This window comes from Callorhinchus milii, unplaced genomic scaffold, assembly GCF_018977255.1.
Source record: "Callorhinchus milii isolate IMCB2004 unplaced genomic scaffold, IMCB_Cmil_1.0 Scaffold14, whole genome shotgun sequence".
Classification (NCBI taxonomy): domain Eukaryota; kingdom Metazoa; phylum Chordata; class Chondrichthyes; order Chimaeriformes; family Callorhinchidae; genus Callorhinchus; species Callorhinchus milii.
In genome coordinates, this window is record NW_024704755.1 from 993,617 (window position 1) to 1,015,190 (window position 21,574).

The window sequence follows — 21,574 nt, forward strand, 5'->3', positions numbered from 1 at the left end:
TGAGCCTGGAACCCCATCCCTCTCTCTCCCCCCACCCCCCCCCTCCCCCACCCCTCACCCCCCCCCCCCACACTCACACTCCCCTCAGGGTCTCTGTTAGTGCGGCTGTTGAGTAAAGTGTTTGTTTTGTTGGGAGTTTGGAGGAAATGTGAGTTAAAACCTCCACAGTTGGAATATCCCTCACGCACCGACGTGTCTGCGTTGCACTGCGAATGCTGCCGCCTTTGCACTCCGTTTGCGCAAAAAAAAAATCCCCCTACGAAGGGTTTCGCAATGAACGCACACCGCAAAATAAGACGGTGCGGGTCACTTCCACTGATACTTGGGCTGAACCGTTTGCAGGTTGCAAACTCCCTGCTACGGTTGTGTTCTTTTAAAACATTGCAAAATTGCGCAAAATGCGGTGTTAATGGGCATCAGTAGTCCCTTTCGAAAGCGAACGGTGGCGATTTTGCGACCAGCGAGCTCTGGTGCGTTATTTTTTTTCGCGAAAGTTATTCGGAAACGTGTATTATAGCCAACGTTTGTTCCTTTGGAGCTGAGGGGTGAAATGCAATCGGTTCTTTTCTGACTAAGAATACACCGTCCACTGAGTGACAAGTTGTGGAGATTTCACCAGTCTCTGTGTGTGTGTGTGACTGTGTGTATGGGGGGATGGGGGGGGGGGGGGTGGGGGGGAGATAATCAGATTTATTTATTTTAAGCCCTTGAAAATCGAGCATATGTTTCAGCTTTTACTCAGTTTAAACCCGGGTTTGCTAACCCTTTCGTTTCCCCGCACCACAGATTTTATTTAATAATTATAATTGTAATCCCTGGCATTTGACACAGCGCCTTATCGCGTCTTCGAGACGTCTCGAAGCGCTTCACAGGATACACCGCAAAGCGAATTGACGGTGTGTTTTGCGGGCGAAACGAAGCGGCCCCATTGTGCGCAGAAATTATATATCGTAAACACAATGAGAGAAAGGAGAGAGAGATAGAGGGAGATACAGCCAGAGACAGAGAAAGAGCGAGAGAGAGAGACGAGCTTTTCTCCTCTATCCACCTTGGCTCAGACACGTCTCTGGCTGGTTTCATAATCAGGTCTCCTTTCCCTTTTATACCAATTACAATCCATTCTCACGGCAAAATCTTATCAGATGGTATCTGCAGCAGACCCAGTACCTTCAGAAACCACAAGTTGTGCAGAAAAGAAAGAAGAAAACCCATTTAGCGATGAATGCCTGTCTATTCAAGCTGGTTGTAATTAAACGCGTGCACTGAGGTACAGACTACACTGACTGAGCCCGGGCGTCCATAAAAAGAAGCCTTTTAAGATCTGACAATCGTCCGTTTTTGCGGTTGAATTAATTAATTCATTACGTTTTTTCGATCGTTGGATTTTAAACCGGTCCAGCGTAATGCCGAAATGAAACTCTCTCTTTCTCTCTCTACTCTTTCTAATCTTTTTATCATCTCCCTCTTAACCGCGGATGCTTTTATTTTTAAAAAAATTTTATTCCCGCGTTTCAACCCACAAAATACACGGTCAGTTCGCTTTACGGAGTATCCTGTGAAGCGCTTTGAGACGTCTCGAAGACGTGACAAGGCACTGTATCAAATGCAAGGATTTATTCCTGTTATCCTTGGAATTGCAAGAGGGAAAATAGTGCAGCCTTTATTGTGCTCTTGGGGAGCAAAAAGTATTCAGGATATAATGTGTTTGTGTGTATGTGGGGGTGGTGGGGGGGGGGGGTGGGCAGGATTGTGATATATAAAGCAGAGGCGATGGGGGCTGGCATATTTGAGGGCATTACCTGGGCTGGGTACAACAACATGCATTTATATAACACCTCTCACACAGGTTAGACAGCAATCATTGGGTTGTGATTGAAAGACAATTAGACAAGCTAGAGGGTGGGTGGGGGGGGGGGGGACACTTCAGTGTTGAGAGAAGATATCTCCGAGCTTGCCAGGCAGCGACTCTCGATGGCCAAGGTGCAACAGCCATGCATCTTGTCAAACAAATTCGGCTACTACTAATAATCCTTGCACTTGATATCATGTCTCCTCATAACTCCTCATCATGTCGTTGAGATGTCTCAGAGCTCTTTACAGGAGATACTGTGTATTTTGTGGGCGAAACGCGGGTGCCAATTGTGCACAGCACCCGTCCCAAAACGGTCATGGATTGAGTGACCACATTTTTGTTGGAGGGAGAGACGGCCTTCCATGGTGCTGTAACTTGCTACGGCTCTACGGTATTCACCTTCCTGACCTTGACGAGCGAGACGAAAATCCAGGTAGACTTTATTTGCATGAGAAATCAGGCTGTGTTCCATCAAAGCAAAGAGCGCAGAATACTAAGATTTGAGCGTAGCTCTACGGTGAGGGAGTGAACTGGCTGACTGCTAATTTATTAGCAGGCCGTAACACCGGTGTGTTCTTATCTTAGCCTCCCTTGATCATTTCCCAGCAACAATGAAAAGCGGGATTTCGTTCTGAAAAAAAATGATCGAAACCGCCCTTCGCTGGATTCCTTGGCGTGTTGTGTTGACTGTGGGAAAGCACACGTTACACCCACGCGTGCCTTTGGTCATATCGTTAACATTGAGAGCACGGAGTTCACTGGCTCTCCTGAATTGCTTTGTGCTTCAATTATAAAATTCTATTTAATTATAAAAGGACATTCAACTCCCTGCGTACACATCCGTTTGCATGTCATTAACCCAAACTGCAAAACTTGGCACATGTGAGCTTTTAACCCAACTCACAAATTAGACCCCAGTGAGTGTTAGTTCCCTCCGTGAGCTTCTGTTCGCTGTCACTTACCCCGATTTGACTCGTTTGGCAATTTTTAAAGAAAAAAGCACTCACTTGAAGCAATAATAACAAAAATAGTAATTAATCCTTGCATTCGATGTAGCACCTTACCACGGCTTCTAGACGTTCTCAAAGCGCTTCACAGAATGTGCTGTAAAGTGAGTTGTCTGTATATTTTGTGGGCGAAACATGGCAGCCAATTGTGCACAGCAGCGTCCCCACAAACAGTCATGACGCGAATGACTGATTTTGTTTGGGGGATTGTCGGCCAGGACACTGTGTGCGTGTGCGTGTGGAGTTGAACCCACAGCCTTCTGACCCTGGGGCTGAGCCAGGCTGACTTCGCCATTTCTGTGGGAAAAAAAATTGACATTTCTTTTTTCCCTACTTTCTTTGTCTGGGGTAGATTGTAATAAGAGCGTTCTGCCATAAAAACCCTTGTCGTGATTAATAGATATTAAAAGCGTGCGGTGCTGGGGAACGAGAGAGCAGTGAGCAGACTGTTGGCTCCAAACCACCTTTGAGGGAGGCTATCGTTGTTCAGAGGCAATAAAGTATTCCTTAGGTTGGAGAGAGAACGCGAGTCAAAAGAGAGAGAGAGACTTTACGTTTTTTGAAATAAAACTCCTATTATACCAGCTACCACTGGATATTACCTTCAATGTACTTGCACACACAGGAGACACATTTATGAAAAGCTTGCAGTTGTAGTGCTATGTTTTCAATCAATGCGGTGGGGTTTGAAATAGAATGAATTATTTGACCTGAAATTTAGATCCCACTATGGAGTGGGATGGGCTGGGTGGGGTGGCGGGGTCGGGGGGGGGGTGGTGTGCGGGGTGGAATCTATATTTAAATTGATTGCCCTTACCCTTCAGAACCGTGGCGAGGTTTTGCAATCCTCTTAATGAAAGTGCACGTTTAAATCACCAGCGATGTCTGTCGAACGATTCGTGTGAATCGGTGTGTGTTTTTTTTGTGGTGGAGTTGTGTAGGTGAGAAGCCGTCCGGTTCAGCTGAAATGCATTGTGTTTTCAAGCAAAGGGTGGTGGAAATCTGCAACTCTGGAACTCTCTCTCTCTCTCTCTCCCCAAAGGCTGTGGATGTTGGATCCATTCAAATTTTCAAGACCGAGGTGGAGAGATGTTTGTTAGGTCAGGGTATCGGGGGATATGGGGCAAAGGCAGGTAATTGGAGTTGAGGTACAGATCAGCTATGATCAAATAGAATGGCAGAACAGGCTCGAGGGGCTGAATAGCCTCCTCCTGTTGCTATACGCCTATGTGCGGGGAGAGACGTGGAGAGAGAAAGTCTTGGCTGGAGGGCAGCCACTTCATCTTGTTTTGCAGCAACCCTGCCTTCGCGCAGAGACTAGAGCAAGACTCCACAAGCGCTGCACGGGTGTCGGGATTGAGGGGAAATGTGCAGCTTATCACAGGGAAATGTGTGTGTGTGTGTGTGCGTGTGTGCATGTGTGAGAACCAATGGAAATAACAGAGGAAATAACAATGAATTACTAAAATCTAATTAAAATAATAATGAATGAAGTACAACAAATATGATAAGTGCCTTATCGGGTCGTTGAAATGGCTCAAAGCGCGTCACAGGATTAGACTGTAAAGTGTAGGTAAGGACTGTGTGTTTTGCGAGTGAACAATTTGCAAACAGCAACATCCCCGCAAACAGCCATGAAGTGAATGACTGGATTATTTGGGGGATTGTCGGCCAGGACACGGCGAGAGAGAACCTCCCGTCTCCACTCCGTTTGTGCAGTGGGAATTTTAACATCCACCTGAACGGACACAGAACCTCATTTTAACATCTCATCCAAATGACGTCGCCTCTGTCAATGCAGTGCTCTTTCCCTTAACCCCAGCAACTCCCCCCCCACCCCGCCCTCACCACACTCTTCCCTGCACTGCAGTGGAATGTCAGTCCAGAGAGGTGTGGGGTGGGGTCGGGGAGTGGGGGGAGAGAGAAAGGACTTTACTCATCTCATGCTTTAAAATATGCCTCGTAAACTGTACGACACACTGTGAACGTCCCTTCTTTCTTTCTGTTTGCAGAGTTCCTCAGTGAGCTCAATGAACCATCCATTGCCTGGCACAGGAAAGGCACCTCTGTGATTTACGGCCCCTGTTCCCTTTGAGGAACTAAAAGGTCGATCGATCGATCGCTGGCTGGCTGGCTGTCTTGCATTATGGACCTGCCGGTTCCCAGTTGGAGAGGAGAGAAGTGAATTGGCAACGCTTCCTTGTGTGCTCGGTGGTGACGGTGGTGGCGGGGGAAGGGAGCGTGGCATTGGGAATGATGGCCGGGAGACCAGGCAAGAAGCTACCGGACGTGCGGACTGGCCTGGTGGCAGTGTGGATCGGCCTGGTGGCCTCGGTGCAGGCTGTGGTACCCTCGCCACCCCTGGGTCAGCCGAGCCCAGCCGTGTTGATGCTGGATGGAGTGGCCAGGGAGAGCCCCGTCCTCAGCCGTTCCAAGAGGGGTTGGGTGTGGAACCAGATGTTCGTGCTGGAGGAGTTCTCAGGGCCGGAACCCATCCTCGTCGGCCGGGTAGGTTGGTGTGTGACGCTGAGTGGAAACACCCGGACATTGTGTGACTGGAAGCTGCTTAATGCAAACTGTTTCTATTCTTTTTTTTGGGGGGCAGGGTCAGCCGGGTATCTGACACACACGGAAACCCGTCACCGTGACCAGCCGGGTGTCTGACACAAACGGAAACCCGTCACCGTGACCAGCCGGGTGTCTGACACACACGGAAACCCGTCACCGTGACCAGCCGGGTGTCTGACACGCACGGAAACCCGTCACCGTGACCAGCCGGGTGTCTGACACACACGGAAACCCATCACCGTGACCAGCCGGGTGTCTGACACACACGGAAACCCATCACCGGTGACCAGCCGGGTGTCTGACACACACGGAAACCCATCACCGTGGCTTAAGGGAATCCAAACCAAGCTGAGAATTCTTCACATCCCACCTACACATGGAATGGAATACTCTCTCTCTCTCTCTTGCTCTTTCTCTCTCTCTCTCCCTGGAGGAACGCATCCTGCTTACATAAACAATAATAATAATTTGGTCACTTAATCCACAGCTGTTTGTGGGGACGCTGCTGTGCGCAATTGGCTGCCGCGTTTTGCCCACAAAATATACAGTCAATTCACTTTACAGTATACTCTGCAAAGCGCTTTGAGACGTCTCGAAGACGTGATCAGGCGCTGGGTCAAATGGAAGAATTATTATGATAATTTCGGAGAGTATTAGGGCACAGATTGGCAGGAGCCAAGGCTTGGGGTAACTGCTGGAGACATCTCTCGATGCTGTATCAAATGCATGGACTGTTATTACACTGTATTATTGTTACTGACGGAGCGGCGAGGGATGTGGTCAGTGGGGTACTGAAGGACAGTAAGTGGCCAGGATTACTGAGGTGCGTTCCCCGGAGTGACGCAGAGAGAGAGAGACAGAGGTCAGCTAAACCGCGGGCGGTTTGTGAAGTGAGGAAAGCACAGTGCGGAGATTCCTGGAGAGATAACCACGGAATCTGTCAGCCCCACAGCAGCTGTCTCTCGCCAGCAGTCCCGAGCCACCGCTGATTTAATCTGTGTCGAGGAAATTGGAGTAAAATATGGCTGAGGTTGAGAGCAGCATTCTGCTGTCGGGTTGCTTTCACAAGACAGACGTGACCTCTCATTCTTTCCCTATCTCTCTGATTTCTGTCCGTCCTCCCGATCGGCTTGGTACATGTTCCTCTCAGCCCCTCCCACCCTCTCGGTGACCCTCGTCTATATTAGAGCGCTCCATTGGTGTGAGGTGTGTGGGTGGAGAGGTGGGGGTGGGGGGCGGGGGTGGGGGGAAGCGAACGCCAGCACAGACACGATGGGGATGATTAGCCTATTTCTGTGCTGTAACTTCCATTATTTTGGAGAGTTGGAGTTGTGAGCGTTCACTGGATTCCTACCTGCAAGTAAAATGTAAAATTGAATCCCGTAATTATATCTCAATTGGGTTTAAATTGCAGTATTTCTTACCGGGATTTCTTTTAATGGAAGTTTTCCTCTAGCAATTGAAGTCTGTGTGTTTGTCACGCACGAGGCTGAAAGGTAGTCCATCCATAATTAATGGCATGGGTTTTAAAAATAACTGAATGAGGACCTTGAAACTCGGAGTTGTGTTTGGTTGGTACATCGAGAGGAGAGGGGGCGGGGATGTAGCTCGCTGTCAACCTTTCAGTTTTCAAAGAGAAGGGAATTTCTCTCCTGGTGTCCTGACTGACAAAGCACCCAAATAAAATGGCTTCTTTGCTCCCTTTCCGGCGGGGTTGGGGAGGGCATTGCCGTGCGTAATATTGGCTGCCGCTCTCGCCCGGAATAAACACACAGTCGCTGCACCTCGCAGCAAATCCCTGCGAGACGTCCTCAGGCGCTGAATCGAATGTGAGATTTGTGGTGGGTTGGGGTTGGGTTGGGGGCGGTTTGGGTTGAGGGTTGTGAGGGTTTGGGTTGAGGGTTGTGAGGGTTTGGGTTGAGGGTTGTGAGGGTTTGGGTTGAGGGTTGTGAGGGTTTGGGTTGAGGGTTGTGGGGGTTTGGGTTGAGGGTTGTGGGGGGGGTTGACACTTAGGGTTTGCAACCAGAGATGCGGGTTTAAAAAACCTTTTTCTCTCTTTTCTTTCAATCTTTTTACGGAAACGCTGCTGTGCTAATATTTTTTTTCTCCCACCTGCCTGCCCCCCCACTCCCTTCACCCCCCCCTACCCCCGCACTCACACACCCGCCCGCATGTACACCTACATGCCCACGTACGCACACGAGCACACGCATGCTCACACACACCAAGCATCCACATACCTGTAATGTTCCCGGTTCTGCTCTCTGTCAGGAGTGACTCCGATAAGTCACTCAGCTCAGCGATTTACATATAATCGAGCTCAGTGTCTCTTACCTGCACTTGAGTACAGTGAAACCTGCTTGTGACGAGATTAATACATTCCTCTTATCATTTATTTTGTTGAAGCTGCAGAGTTTGATCCTGCTCCTCACCTCCTCCCCCTCTCCTGGTGCCTGCAGTTTAACTGGGAATGGGTATTGTGAGTGTAGTGACTGTGTGTCGTGTTGGGATTATAGGTCTTAGCCCCTCTTGTTGAGAATGTTCGTGTACAGTTATAATAATAATAATCCTTGCATTTGATATAGTGTCTTATCACGTCTCAAAACACTTCACAGGATATATACAGTAAAGTGGATTTGACTGTATATTTTATGGGCAAAACATGGTAGTCACTCGCACACAGCAGTGCCACACAAACAGTCGTGGATTGAGTGACCAATTGGACCTGGGGGATTGTCGACCAGGAAACCGGGAGAGAGAGAATTGGCCTCTGTTTAATGTCATTTAAGGCATTGTAACATCCGCTTACACCATGTGATTCCAAGTCCCGAGGTGGGGGCTTGAACCCACAACCTTCCGACTCAAGAGGCGAGAGGGTTAGCACCTCACCAGTTATCTCTGCACTTTTCCGATCTGCACGTTCGGATACCATGTCCCTGTGTTGGTAAAATCTCTTCCTGCTCTTGCTGTTGCAGCTGAGATGGCCTTGTGCCTCCCTGTGTAATTAGCGGCCTGGCAAGCGTACGCTGTGAGACCTCTCTCCGCACTGCCTACAACCACCAAAGGCAAAGGCAGCATTCGCTCTTGCCTCGCGCCATGGCCGCTTCCTGTTTGATGTAAGCTTCCCCCGAGAGCGTTGTGTCATCAACTCTTCCTGGCTAGAGATCGCTAGAGCAGTTTGGTGGGAGCGGGGGGAGTGGTGGTGGGTGGGGGGGAGGGGTGGTTCTCATTGCTCCAGAAACCCCCCCCCCAAATATAATTGATCATTCACTCCATGGCTGTTTGTGGGGACGCTGCTGTGCGCAATTGGCTGCCTTGTTTCACCCACAAAATACACGGTCACTCCACTTTACAGTATATTCTGTGAAGAGCTTTGAGACGTCTCAACAACGTGATAAGGCGCGGAGCGATGTGATAACTAACACGTCACAGGGATCAATTTTCGCCTCGTTCCCTGGGAATGTTGTGGAGGTTTACGGTGTGGGTCAGGCTGTTAGAGCGAGCTGCGCCATACATCACGGCTTTGTAACGATGGAAAATAACGATAATTAATAATAAACCTTGTATTTGATATGTGAGGTCGTCAAAACCTCTCAAGGCGCTTCACAAGATTTATTGTCATAAATCTATTATTGACTAAATTTATTACTAACTGTGTATTTTGTAAGCAAACTTGGCAGCCAATTTATGTACAGGAACTTCCCACCACAAACAAACCGTGAAGTGATGCTGATTTTTATCTGGGCGGAGAAGTGTGTGTGAGTGGATTGTCGACATCTCTCTCCCTGAAGGGATTGCGACTCTTCTCTCCTGCTTACCTAATTCTGGAGAGTATTAGGCACAGGTTGGCAAGAGCCAAGGCTTAGGGGGACCCCAGGGTGTGTGTTGGGGTAACAGCTGGAGTCTAACCAGCTAAAACCACACATAGCTTGGCCATTGAGAGAGCTGTCTGGCCAAGCTTTCCCACTGCTTGTCCAGCTAGGATCACCCTCCCCGTTAGGGCTTTGGCTGCAGGGTTAACAGGAGCTGAGGGGGAGGATTCCCTGCTCCCAGTGACTAGTCTGCCCTTCCAGGTCCTGCTGATGAGCCGGGCCGGGCCGGGCTACTATCATGACATAGTGAAAGCGGGAGAGAGTGAGTGTTATTTTGTGTGTGTGTGTGTGTGCGCTACCCCACAGGATGTCAAGCTGCATGGGGAGAGGGGACGACAAGTGTGAGACATTTCGTACCTGACTTAAAATGCAAGTCAAATCTGTTGTGGCGAACTACAGAGACTTGCAGTGAGGAGCTCAGGCCTGCCTTGCAATGCAGTGAGCCGTGCAGCATAATAATTTGGTCACTTCAATCCACCACTGTTTGTGGGGACACTGCTGCACTCAATTGGCTGCCGCATTTGGCCCAACAAGTACACAGTCCATCCACTTTACAGCGTATTCGTTGATTGAAGCTCTTTGAGACGTCTCGACGACGTGATAAGGCGCTGTATCATATGCAAGGATCAGCACAGGCCACTGTGTGGTGCGTTGGTGCGGGGGTGGGGTGGGTGGGGGTAAATTTTCAATATTTTCATGTGCTCACAAGCACGGGATAATCTTTGCCTCTTCCTCCCCAAAAATCCGAAAGGTTTACTAAGGGACTCGGTTGTGGTTCCCAGGTGATATTTTCTGACTCATGTTTGAAGCTGAAGCATTTTCCCTTGTTATTAATATCAAAGGTTTGCAGCTGTAGGAACTGCTCCTTTTCCTCACCCACAGTTCATATCAATAGATATTAATCAAGTCTAATCGCTTTTATTAACAGCTTGGCATTAACTCCTCTGCCACAGATGATTGAACACATCTGTAGCGAGCTTTAATTAAATCAAACCCGGATTTGGTTGCTTTAAAGATGTTCTTTTCACTGTTTTAAGAGCTTATTTGCACGGAATATTAAAGCTCCAGAGCTTAACGATTGCCCTAAAGAGAAGAAGAGGTGTGGCGGTGAATCAAAGAGATGGCTTTTCTTTCTCTCGCTCTGTTTGTGGGACGTCACTGTGCACAATTGGCTGCCTCGTTTCGCCCTCAAAATACACAGTCAATTCGCGTCACAGTGTATCCCGGGAAGAGCTTTTGAGACGTCTCGAAGACGTGATAAGGCGCTGTATCAAATGCGAGGATTATTACTGTTATTATAATAATAATTATTATTATTATTGTTACTGTTGTTATGGTCCTCTCCTCTCTCCCCAGCTTCACACTGATCTCGATGCTGGAGCCACTAACATCAAGTACATTCTCTCTGGCGAAGGCGCGGGAACCATCTTCGTCATCAATGAGTTCACAGGCGACATCCACGCCATGAAGAGGCTGGACCGGGAGGAGAAGTCTGAGTACACGCTGACAGCGCAGGTCATCAACCGGGAAACCAACAGCTCCATGGAGCCTCCGTCCGAGTTCATCATTAAAGTGCAGGACATCAATGATAATGCACCGGTGTTTACCCACGAGCCATACCACGCCACCGTGCCGGAGATGTCCAGTGTAGGTGAGTAGCACTCGCTCACACCCAACAACAACAACAACAACATTACACTTGCATAACACCTTTCACTTCGGGAGGACGTCCCAAGGCCCCAACACATTGTCACATCGTCATGTTATCACTGGGGATAATCGTCACCTCGACCTCAAACGTGGTCAATAATAATAATAATACGTGAGTTTGGTACAGTGCCTTATCACGTCTTCGAGGCGTCTCAAAGCGCTTCACGGGATATACTGTAAAGTGAATTGACTGTTTTTTGAGGGTGAATTTACAATAATTTTATAATTGTAGTTTTGTAAATAATCACTCTCCCCCCACTCACCCCCCCCACTTACCCCCCCCCCACTTAGCCCCCCGCCACTCACCCCCCCAACGCACCCCGGTCAGCAATATTTGGGGTACCTGTGATATTTATCACGAGGGTGTCTGGGTCTTTCTAAAGTCAGGATTGGGGGTTTGGCTGTGACAGTCTCTCTGCCCATACACTCACACACACACAGACACACACACACAAGCATACACACCCATGCACGCATACACACACACACGCCCAGGCAAGTATCATGACCAAACCCCCTTGCTCACCCCACACGGGAAGAATGATGCCCAAGTAACTGTGAGAGTGGGGGTGCGGGAGGGAAGTGAGCAGGACTTTGTAAATGAGCGCTCACCTCGTAAAGTGCTGGGGACGCTGATATTAATTGTCCCATTGCATATTCTTTCTTACACAAATGAGGCAAAGACATCTTTCAGGCCGCGATGGCTGTGGCAGCATATTCCCCCTCAGGGAGCAATGGCAAGAGTTATTTATTGTCGCCTCTGCTCCCGAGATTTTCTCTCCGTCTATCTCTCTCTACTTCTCTCTGTGTCTCTCTCTCTCTCTCCAACTCTCTGTGTCTCTCTCCATCCCTCTCTTTCTCCCTCTCTTGGCATGTCTCTCTCCTTCTCTCTGAGCCTCTCTCTCTCTGAGTCATTCTCTCCCTCTCTCTGTACCTCTCTCTCTCTCTCTCATCAGATTTAGGTGGATGTTAAAGATCCTGTGGCGCTATAGGAAAGGAGAAGAGAGTTTCTCTCTCTCCTGCTATCCTGGCCAACAATCATTTTGAAAATGAGTCATTCACTTCAGGGCTGTTTGCCGGGACGAGGCTGTGTCTCGTTTGGCTTCTGTGAAGCTGGTTTGACGCAGGATTAGGTGCGAGGATTAATATAAATTCCTCTTGGAACTGCTTGTAAAGCAATAACGTGGGGGATGGAGTGAAAAGTTAGAGGAACGTGATGCGAGCACTTGCACCGAGCCTGTCTCTCCCAGCTCCCAGAGACTGTCAGCGTATCCTCAGCCTCTTTTTAAGAACAAACACCTCTGGGCACAGAGAGAGTGAGAGAGAGAGAGAGAGAAAAAACACCACTTGGGTCTCCTTTGCCGAGGACTGACTACGAGGCACTTGCTCGCTCTCTCGCTCGCGCTCTCCCGGCCCTTCTCTGTTCTCTAATGAAGTGAGCAAACAGATCGTGCCCTCTGGCTAGTGAACATTGCCTGAAATTATATCGCAGGCATAGAAAATCTAATTACTAATAACTGTTCAGTCCCGTAGCCTAGTGGTTAGTGCTCTTGCCTCGCAAGCCAGAGGATCCAGGTTCGATTCGATTCCTGGGCGGGAGGGGCAAAACCTGAGGCAAGTTTCCTTACTCGAGTTTACTTGAGTTTCCTTACAAGTTTCCTTACCGGCCGTGAGTAGGAACCCGGTTGTTAGTCGATTGGCAGCTCGCTTTTTCTCTCTCTCTTTCTCTCTCTCTCTCGGCTTCTGTCCTCATTTGCTACGCGCAGTGAGGTGTGAAGAAACACACTCCTAGCGTCCTAGCAATGTGTCATTTGTGCAAAAAAAAACGCTCAAAGGTGCTAAAGTGTGTTCTTTTGCTGTTGTTGCTGCCAAACACAGTGTCATCACCGTGTTATCAGGGCGGCCAAAGCTCATGTCGAAATTTACCCGCTCTCCGCCCACACCCTGCCGTGCATGTGTTTTTTTGGCTGAACTGAAACAAACTCCGATCGTTAGTCCGTCAATATTTAATTAAGGCCTCCATTCCAAACACACCATGTCAACGAGAAAATAACCCAGACCTTGCAGATCTGTGAGGTGACACTGCACACAGGTTGGGGCCGGTAGCGTTAGACGTCCGTCCCCATAAAGGATTTTTATTCTCTTATCCATCTACGAGACGCCTTGTTCCCCGCGTCTGTGAATCCGCTGGGTTTTTGCTGTCTCAATGCACAGCGGCCAGTCGCTAACTCAATTGGATCAAAGGTGACGATGGAACAAGGGGAACAAATGTCCTGTTGCAAAACGATTGGCTGACTGGCTGCAGCTCTCAGCTATCTCCTCCGTGTCTGTGAGCTGCCGCCTTACTTCGATGCTCGTTTTACTTGAGGAAATATGGAGAGAACAGGGAATGGGGTTTAGAGTGGAGAGCTCCAGTGCGGAAGGAACGGACACCAGCACAGGAGGAGCTCTTCCCACCTCCTCTCCCTCCCACTCCCCCAACACCCCCACCCCACATCACCACGTGTCTCTCTCTCTCTCGCTCTCTCTCCGATTACCCAAACCATGAGTCAGCTTCACAAACCCCGGCCACAAAATATCAGTATACGTTTCTGCAGCACAAAGAGGCCTATTTTGCCTACGAAACCTCAATTACACCCTCCTTTTGTTGTGCCTGCGACGTGTGGAGGCAGAGGCTCTGAATGGTTTAGAAGGAAATCGCTCTGTTGGCTTGTAACTCAGCCATTCAGGGTGTCAGTGCGCTGATGGCTGCTTTGTGCCTCTCCACAGTGCTTGCTTTGGCAGAGGAGGAGGGGGGGGGGTTTGGCGCTAACAAAGCCAGGTTTCTTACAGTCTGCGGGGCTGTTAAGAGGGTGAAATGCCACACAGACTGACAACCACAATGGCAGCCCCTGATGTGTTAGTAAATGTTTTCACGTGTGTTGGGGAGCTTTGAGTTGAAAAGTGGATGTGATGAGATATGATTATTATTATTTAGGTTAATTCTATTCAAATTATACTGTATATTTTATATATATAGTATATGTAGCCTTCGGATGAGACATCTTTCCTGTATCCCTCCCCGATTCCTGCTCCCAGCCTTCTCCCACCCTCACCCCCAATTCCCCCCACCCCCACCCACTCCCACGCATCCTGAAGAACTTTTGACTGCCTTTTTCTTTTTCTTTCCATGGGGATCCGTTTGTCAGTCTCCTCCACTGGCTGCCCATGTCTGTGTGTGCTTGTATGTGTATGAGCGCGCATGTGTGTGTATGGACCTTTGTGTGTGTGTACAGGCATATGGGGACGTACATGCGTACATGTATGTGTGTGTGTGCTCGTGTGTGGTGTGTGTGTGAGGGTGTGCGTCTGTGTACGTTTAAGTGCATGTGAGTGGGCAGGCATATGTGTGTGCGTCCGTGTGTGGGCGTATGTGTTTGTGTGTGAAAACTTGTTCACCTCTTCTTGGTGCTTTGCCGACACATGTGGCCTCCAGCTTGCGACTCACGGATGTGAAAGGATGGGACACGGGGCAGCAAGCTTCTCACAGTGACACCAACCATCGCCTCCCTCCCTCCCTCCCTCCCCCCCTGCCCCCCTCCCTCCCTTGCGTTGCTGTCACCTGCCTTCGTTAATTAATTACTCGTTCCGCTCCAGAGTGAATGTAACGCTTCCGTGGCAAGCAGCCCGGGATGTCGAGGGTTGACATGAGATGCAGTGCTCGCCTCTGAGGCCCTGGCGTCCTACACCAGCTATTCAGCCCGAGTTGGGTGACGTTGTCACTTGGCAGCCGCTGTTGTTGACTGGCTTCCCCCTCCCTTGGGGAGGCCATGTTCTTCTGTCTCGAGACAAGTCTCCTACAGAGTGGTGACAAGGTGGCATGTAGCGTACTGTACTGTAGTGTAGTATTCTGCCAACCTGCCTAGAGAGAGAGAGAGAGAGAAATAATCAAGATTGCAAAGTGACATGGAAGACGCTATATAAATTCTGTTTGTTCTTGTTGTTGACCCCCCCCCCACCCAACCAGCCCCCAAAATGGCTATAAAACGAGGTCTGGGTTGTAGGCTTAGCGGACGATGCAAAACTCTAGGATAAGTGGGAATAAGTCCTGGACCGGGTGGAATTTCTCCTGGGAATATTGGCCAAACCTCAGTGTTTCCTCCTCGTCTCCCAACAGGAACGTCTGTGATGAAGCTCACGGCCACTGACGAGGATGACCCTGTGTATGGGAACAGCGCCAGGCTGGTGTACAGCATCCTCAAAGGGCAGCCCTACTTCTCCATCGAGCCTCACACAGGTAGGTACCATCCATTTGCACAGCGGCCTTCATTCGGGGTGGGTGGGGTGTGGGGTGGGGGGAGCTTCTCGGATTATTTAACAGTGGCAAGGAACGACTCGGAGCCAAGTGGGGGTGGGGGGGAGAGGGAGGGAGGGAGGGAGCTAAGCATGGTTTGAAGAGAAAGATTTTCAGTTGTATACAATTGTAATTTGTCGCTTGTTGTTGTTGTTGGGATCTAAAAGAGGGGAAGGAAGGGGGCAAAGCGGAGGAATTGGGGGGTGGGGGGGCACAGTGACTGAAAGTGTGCTCGGCTGATGGTGGATGGGAGGGGACGAGGGACAAGCAGGATCTGGAATTTGCTGCAAAAAAAACAGGAGTGAGATTGTCAGATTGCGTTCCCAGCTCCGCTCTTGAAAAGGCCGAGATCCTGAAGTGCTCGCGACGGTGTTGTTCTGAGCAGTCAAGAAATTGTGACTAATAGAGCAATTTCAGTCTATCCCATCTTCCAGACTAAGCTGTCTGCTCTCTGTGCTGTAGGCAGACTGATGTCTCTGCAGCTCTCAAGGCTCCTTTTAAATTAACAAGTTGTATCTTTCTGGGGTGGGGGTGAAAATACAGCCAACTCCTGATAACTCGACCCCTGGCTTAACTCGTCACTGCCTCATAAGTCGTCGTACTGTCAATATCCCGGTGGCATTTAGCTGTATTTATACGTATACCCACCCGCCTGATAACTCGTCACTGAGTGTGACTTCATTCCCTTGGAGTCATGAGTTATCGGGAGTTTCCTGTACCTCCGAACCTATTTACAGATTGTAGTAATACAACAACTTGCATTTACATGGCGCCCCTTTGGGTGGGATAGGGTCTCGGAACGCTGAACAGTGAGGTAGTTAGCCGGCGAGCCGGGGAGAGAGGGGAGGTGATGGTAGGTGCGGTCAAAGAGGAAGGTCTTCAGGTACGATCTGAAGATGGGGGGCGGAGGGGGGCAAGGCGGAGGCAGAGAGGCTGAGAGTTTCAGAGTCTCACATTGAAAACGAGTGCATGGAAGAGACGCTGTTGATGGGAAACAAAGTGAATAATAATAACAATCCTTACATTTGATATAATGCTTTTCACGTCTTCTCGACGTCCCAAAGCGCTTCACAGAACACACTGTAAAGTGAATTGACTGTATATTTGTGGGCGAACGCGGCAGCCAATTGCGCACAGCAATGTCCCACAAACAGTCGTGGATTGAAAATGACCAATTTATTATTGTTTTTGGTTTTTGGAGGGATTATTATTAGGCTCTGTGTGGAGTAAGGAAACTTGCCCGAGGTTTCGCCCTCTGCCTGGAATTGAACTCAGGTCTCTCGCTTGCAAAGTGAGTGCTCTAACCACTCAGCTACAGGACTCCAAATGTTATCAGAGGCGAACGTGAAGGCTTTAAGGTTGTCCTTATCGACTCGGGCACAGCGAGACCACGTTAATGATTGCCCTCTGGTCTCGTGCCAGGCCAGGCATGTGCTTACACAGGCAAATCCCTCCTTATAATTACACATTCCCATTCTCGCTGTGCAGTGACTGACCTTCCAACAATAGGGCAAGGTTTAAATCTCCTTCCACTGACCCTGGAGACTTTCGAGCGTGCTGATAATAGGAAAATGAATATTTTAAGATCGCTGGTATTTGAGAGGTTGTCAAGGATTAACGGGGAGGGAGTGGGGGGGAAGGAGGGAGGGGGTTGAGGAGGGGAAGGGTGGGGAGAGGAGTGAGGCTGTGTCGGATTGCAGACTGAAAGAAATTCATGAATAGACTTCTATAAATTGTGACAGATGGGCCGTTGTAATGAAAAAATATGTGTGGGTAAAAAAAAAAATAACCTTTTTGCGGAATCGCATTAATCCAGGTATCTCCGCTGCCAAAGCGAGTCGGTCAGCGTTGAATCAGTTAACGGGCTTGTTCTGCCTAATAGACGTGCAATTTGTCGCTATCAATAATCCTCGGAGCGTGCTGTAATTCCTCTGCCAAGGCATTTCACGAAAGGTTAAGGTTGGTACTTAATTCCCAGAAGAAATGGAATTCATTAACTTAAATGGAATCACTTTTTTTTTGGGGGGGAAACATCAAGGCCAGCGCCACACATAGTCTGTTTCGATTCATGTGCATTTTTCCGGCCCTTTTACAAGCGACGCAACAAAGTGCCCTTGGTTTCTGCGCGGCTTTCCTTCTTTCCCTGCTTTCCTTCTTTCCCTGAACATGTCCCGGGCGGATATCAGTCTCTTCCAGAAAGTCTCTGAGCCCTCGAATTGGATCGGGGAAACCAACATAGAGGCAGCTTGACTTGGGTGGAGTCCATCCATCGCGCTGAGCACACCCTCTTGTCTTGGTGGGGGTCAGGAGGCTGAAGAGGGGGCTTTGGGGCAAAAGGATGATGGTTCTAGACAACTTTGAGCTCACAGTCTGGGGTGGGTGGGATGGGGGTGAGGGAGAGGAGAAAGGAGGGGTTGGTGTGTGTGTGTGTGTGTAGGAGGATTTTTCTAATGGGATTCCTTGTCAAATAGTGAACCAAGAGACGGGATTGACACTCTGAAATCCTGTCGGAGTGGAGTGACACAGTTCCGGGTCTCCATATTAAGCAAATTGCCTGGTATTATCTGTATAAAGTCAGCATTACTAAAGTCACCTCCCCTCCCTGGCCACGTGTAGGAAATGAATTAGCTTCACAGGCAGAGAAAAAGCTGCCTCTATTCTATTCTACTCTGTCCCCAATTAACCTCAAACTCAAGGGTACCTCGTACACCACCCTCCTCCCCCCCCCCCACCCCGGCCTCTCCCTCCCCAATTCCTGAGATCTTCCATATCAATCAGGTCCTTCCCGTCAATCCGTAGCGTTCCACGGTGGTTTTGTCCGGAGACAGGGAAGGGCTGTCAATCCTCCTTGTTTTTACAAGAGACCTTGACAGTGAGACAAAGCTATATAAATCCAAATTGTTGTTGTTGTTGTCGTTGAAAGCTTTTCATCTCGCAGAGCCAAGAGCAATCCGAGATTTCAGTCGGGGAGAGGTTAAAAAAAAAGAAATTGGGGGGGAGATGGGGAGGGGGAAATCTCCTGCTCACAGCTCTGACCTTTAATTAGTTGAGCTGAGTGTGTGCTCGGTTTGTGGTTCCTGAGCAGAAGTTTACGAGGCAGCAGAGAAAAAAATAGGAACGAGAGAGAGAGCGAGAGAGAGAGAGAGAGAGAGCGAGCGAGAGAACGAGAAAGGGGGGGGGGAGAGAGAAAAAAAAATAATTGCACAGGCTTTTCAATTATTGAACTGCCATAACTTATTTTCCAAGCCACGCCGTCTTCAAGGAAAGGACAAAGAAAATCAGGATCAAAAGTTAACCCTGAGCGTATTAAAGTTTCCCGGAGCGCCGTGGTTTTAGAAGACTAGACAGCAATACTTGGCGGATTAAATTTCCCCCGGCACTCATCCATCCCGGCCAATGCACATGAGTGAATCCATATTCTGCTTCCAAAAATACATTTTCACACAGAAAGAATTTCATATATATCTCCATACAAAAAAATACCTGGCGTTCTCTCTCCTGGAGTCTTCATGTGGAGTTCCTGTGGCTTAGTGGTTAGAGGCCTCGCCTCGCAAGCCAGGGTTCGATTCCCGAGCGGGTCAGGTCAGGGCGAGACCTTAGCCACGTTGCCTTACTCCACACACACACACACACACCCCCACACACCCCTGTTTATCAGCAGTAAGTAAGAACCCAGTTGTTAGTCGATTGGCGGATCGCTTTCTGGGGAAAATAATCCCTTTAAAAAGAAAAAAATTCCACGACTGTTTGTGGGGACGCTGCTGTGTGCAGTTGGCTGCCGCGTTTCGCCCACAAAATACACTTCACTTTGCAGTGTATTCTCTGAAGAGCTATGAGATGTCTCGAAGACACGATAAGGCGCCTTATCAAAAGCAAGGATCGTTATTGTCATCGAATTGCAACATCACCCCCCCCACCCCACCACCCCCAAACCCCAAAATAAAACAGGAATAAGTCTTCCTCCTTTGTGTGACAGTCTCATTTTGCTCTTGTCCCGCAGGGATTATCCGGACGGCTCTCCCCAACATGGACCGGGAGGCCAGGGAGGAGTATCAGGTGGTCATCCAGGCCAAGGACATGGGGGGCCACATGGGGGGGCTGTCGGGGACCACCACAGTCACCATCACCCTGACCGACGTCAATGACAACCCCCCGAAGTTCACCCAGAGTAAGTGTCACCGACTCGCGATCACACCGCCGCTTTGCATATCTGAACGTGATTGTTTTTTTTATGCTGACGCTCCCAAGTGCAGTGCGGGATTTTGGGGGGTTGGGGGGGGGAGAGAAGGGGTTGCTAGCGCCTCATTGTGTCCTTCAGATGAGATATTAAACCAAGCTTCCCCGTCAGATGCCCTCTACCAGTGGGCGTTAAAGATCTTCTGCGACGCTATTAGTAAAGAGAAGGGGATCTCTCTCTCCCAGCGTCTTGGCTGACGGGTCCTCCTGCCCCCAACCCAACCCCCCCATTGATAAAAGTGATCACTCACTTTGTTGCTGTTTGTGGGATGTTCCTGTGAACAATTCGCTGCCGTGTTTCGCCCACAGAACACGCAATCACAACACTTTACAGTAAATCCTGGAATTTACTAATCCAGGTTTGCTACAGCGCAACCACGTGATGAGGCTTTATATCAAATGCGAGAATTATTATTATTAGTTCCAAACTCTCTAAAACAACCATGTAACTGTCTCGTCTGCAGATTTCCACATAATTGGGATGATGACTGCTCACAAGTCGCGAAGCCAGGAGTCAAAATTGTAACCATTTGAAAAAAAATTATATAAATTATTAAATTCCAATTATTTTTCTAATTTTCTTCTCCCTGCTCGCTCCCCCTTTCTCCTTTGACCCATGCCTCTCCCCCCCCCCCCACCCCACCCCCCAAGCCTTCTGTTTCCCGGGGAAGTGTGTTTCCACAGCAGGCAATTGGTATTGCCAAATTCCTTAATTATTTCCCCATCAATCAATCAATCAATCAATCAATGGCTCGATGGGCCGTGATGTTGTTTTTCTTCGCAAATCCGTTAGAAATTAATGCAAAAAGATTTTTTTTTCATCCCGAAGTCTTGGAAATTAATTGTCAAGTGCAACTGATATAACTCCTCTAGGCTGCTGCTCGCACAGAGAGAGAGAGAGAGAGAGAGAGTTACGCACACACGCACACATGCCGAACACTTTAATTAATGGCAAAGCGTTAAAAGCAAATCTAACGGTACACTCTGGGCAGAAACTCTCGGCTCCGCCATCTATTTCAAATCACTATGGTTACAACTTGCCTGTGTCAGTTCAGTTCGTGCTAAGCAAGTTGCCTCTGATCTCTTTGTTTTTCTTAAAAGGTAGAGCTTATGAAACCAATTCTCCCGCCCTCTTTCACAGCCTCGAGTTGGCCTTTTTTCTGCTATGTGTGTGTGTGTGTGTGTGTGTGGGGAGGGAGTGGGTAAATTTACTCGAGGTCTAGACTTACTCTTATTTACTACCACTACTGGTAGGAATAAGTAGGAACTCGGTTGTTAGTCGACTGACGGATCACTTTTCCGGGGGTAATAACCCCTTCAAAAAAAGGAAAAAAGAAGTAATAATTGGGTCACTTCACGACTGTTTGCTGTTATTGTGCACGAATTGGCTGGCGAGTTGGTCCACAAACCACACAGTCACTACACTTTACAGTGAATCCTGCGAAGCGCTTTGAGACACCCTCCAACAGTATCAAGCGCGAGGAGTATTATTGTTTTGGGAAGTAGCCGCGCGAGGATCAGTCCGTCCAACCTTCCCTACGTCTAAATCCGTACTGCTTAGGGATTCTGTTCCTGGGATACAACGACTGATGCGATATAACCCTGACTCATAGTATCGAGACATCTCAAAGCACGTCAGAGGAGAGACCGTGAGTGTTTTATGTAGGCGAACACGGCAGTCGATTTGCACACAGCTGTGCCCCCACAACCAGCCAGGGCTTGGAGGAACTCGGCACGAAGTGGTGCGGTGTTGCTCTCAGGCTCCCGGGAGAGATGAGACGTGGCAGCTTGGCTGGTTTCTGCCAGACATGAGGCTGGAGGTGGAGGTGAGAGTGACGCGTGAGTTGCCCTGTGTGGCTCTGCTACATCTCTGTGGAACTGGCTCAGAGACCTGCTGTTGGCAGAGATGGAGCAACAGCTTGCCTAGCTTGTGTCTTGGCAAGAGCAGTGCTGGGTGATGTGGAGTAATCTTTTGGACGGGGGGAGGGGATGAGGG

At 49.1% G+C, this 21,574-nt stretch overlaps 1 protein-coding gene across 3 annotated transcripts in view; it reads left to right on the forward strand.

The window, feature by feature from the left end:
* cdh8 (cadherin 8) overlaps positions 1–21,574 on the forward strand; it is a 37,949-nt gene that overhangs the window by 3,385 nt on the left and 12,990 nt on the right. For 2 of the 3 annotated variants that reach the window (XM_042340460.1, XM_042340461.1), the window contains exons 2-5: positions 4,872–5,367; positions 10,656–10,950; positions 15,166–15,285; positions 19,343–19,510. In XM_042340460.1, coding sequence (XP_042196394.1) covers positions 5,113–5,367; positions 10,656–10,950; positions 15,166–15,285; positions 19,343–19,510 — 838 coding nt within the window. In that variant the 5' untranslated portion in view covers positions 4,872–5,112. Of the gene's footprint in view, positions 1–2,249; positions 2,286–4,871; positions 5,368–10,655; positions 10,951–15,165; positions 15,286–19,342; positions 19,511–21,574 lie in introns of those variants that run through there. The other variant, XM_042340462.1, reaches the window with a different exon arrangement.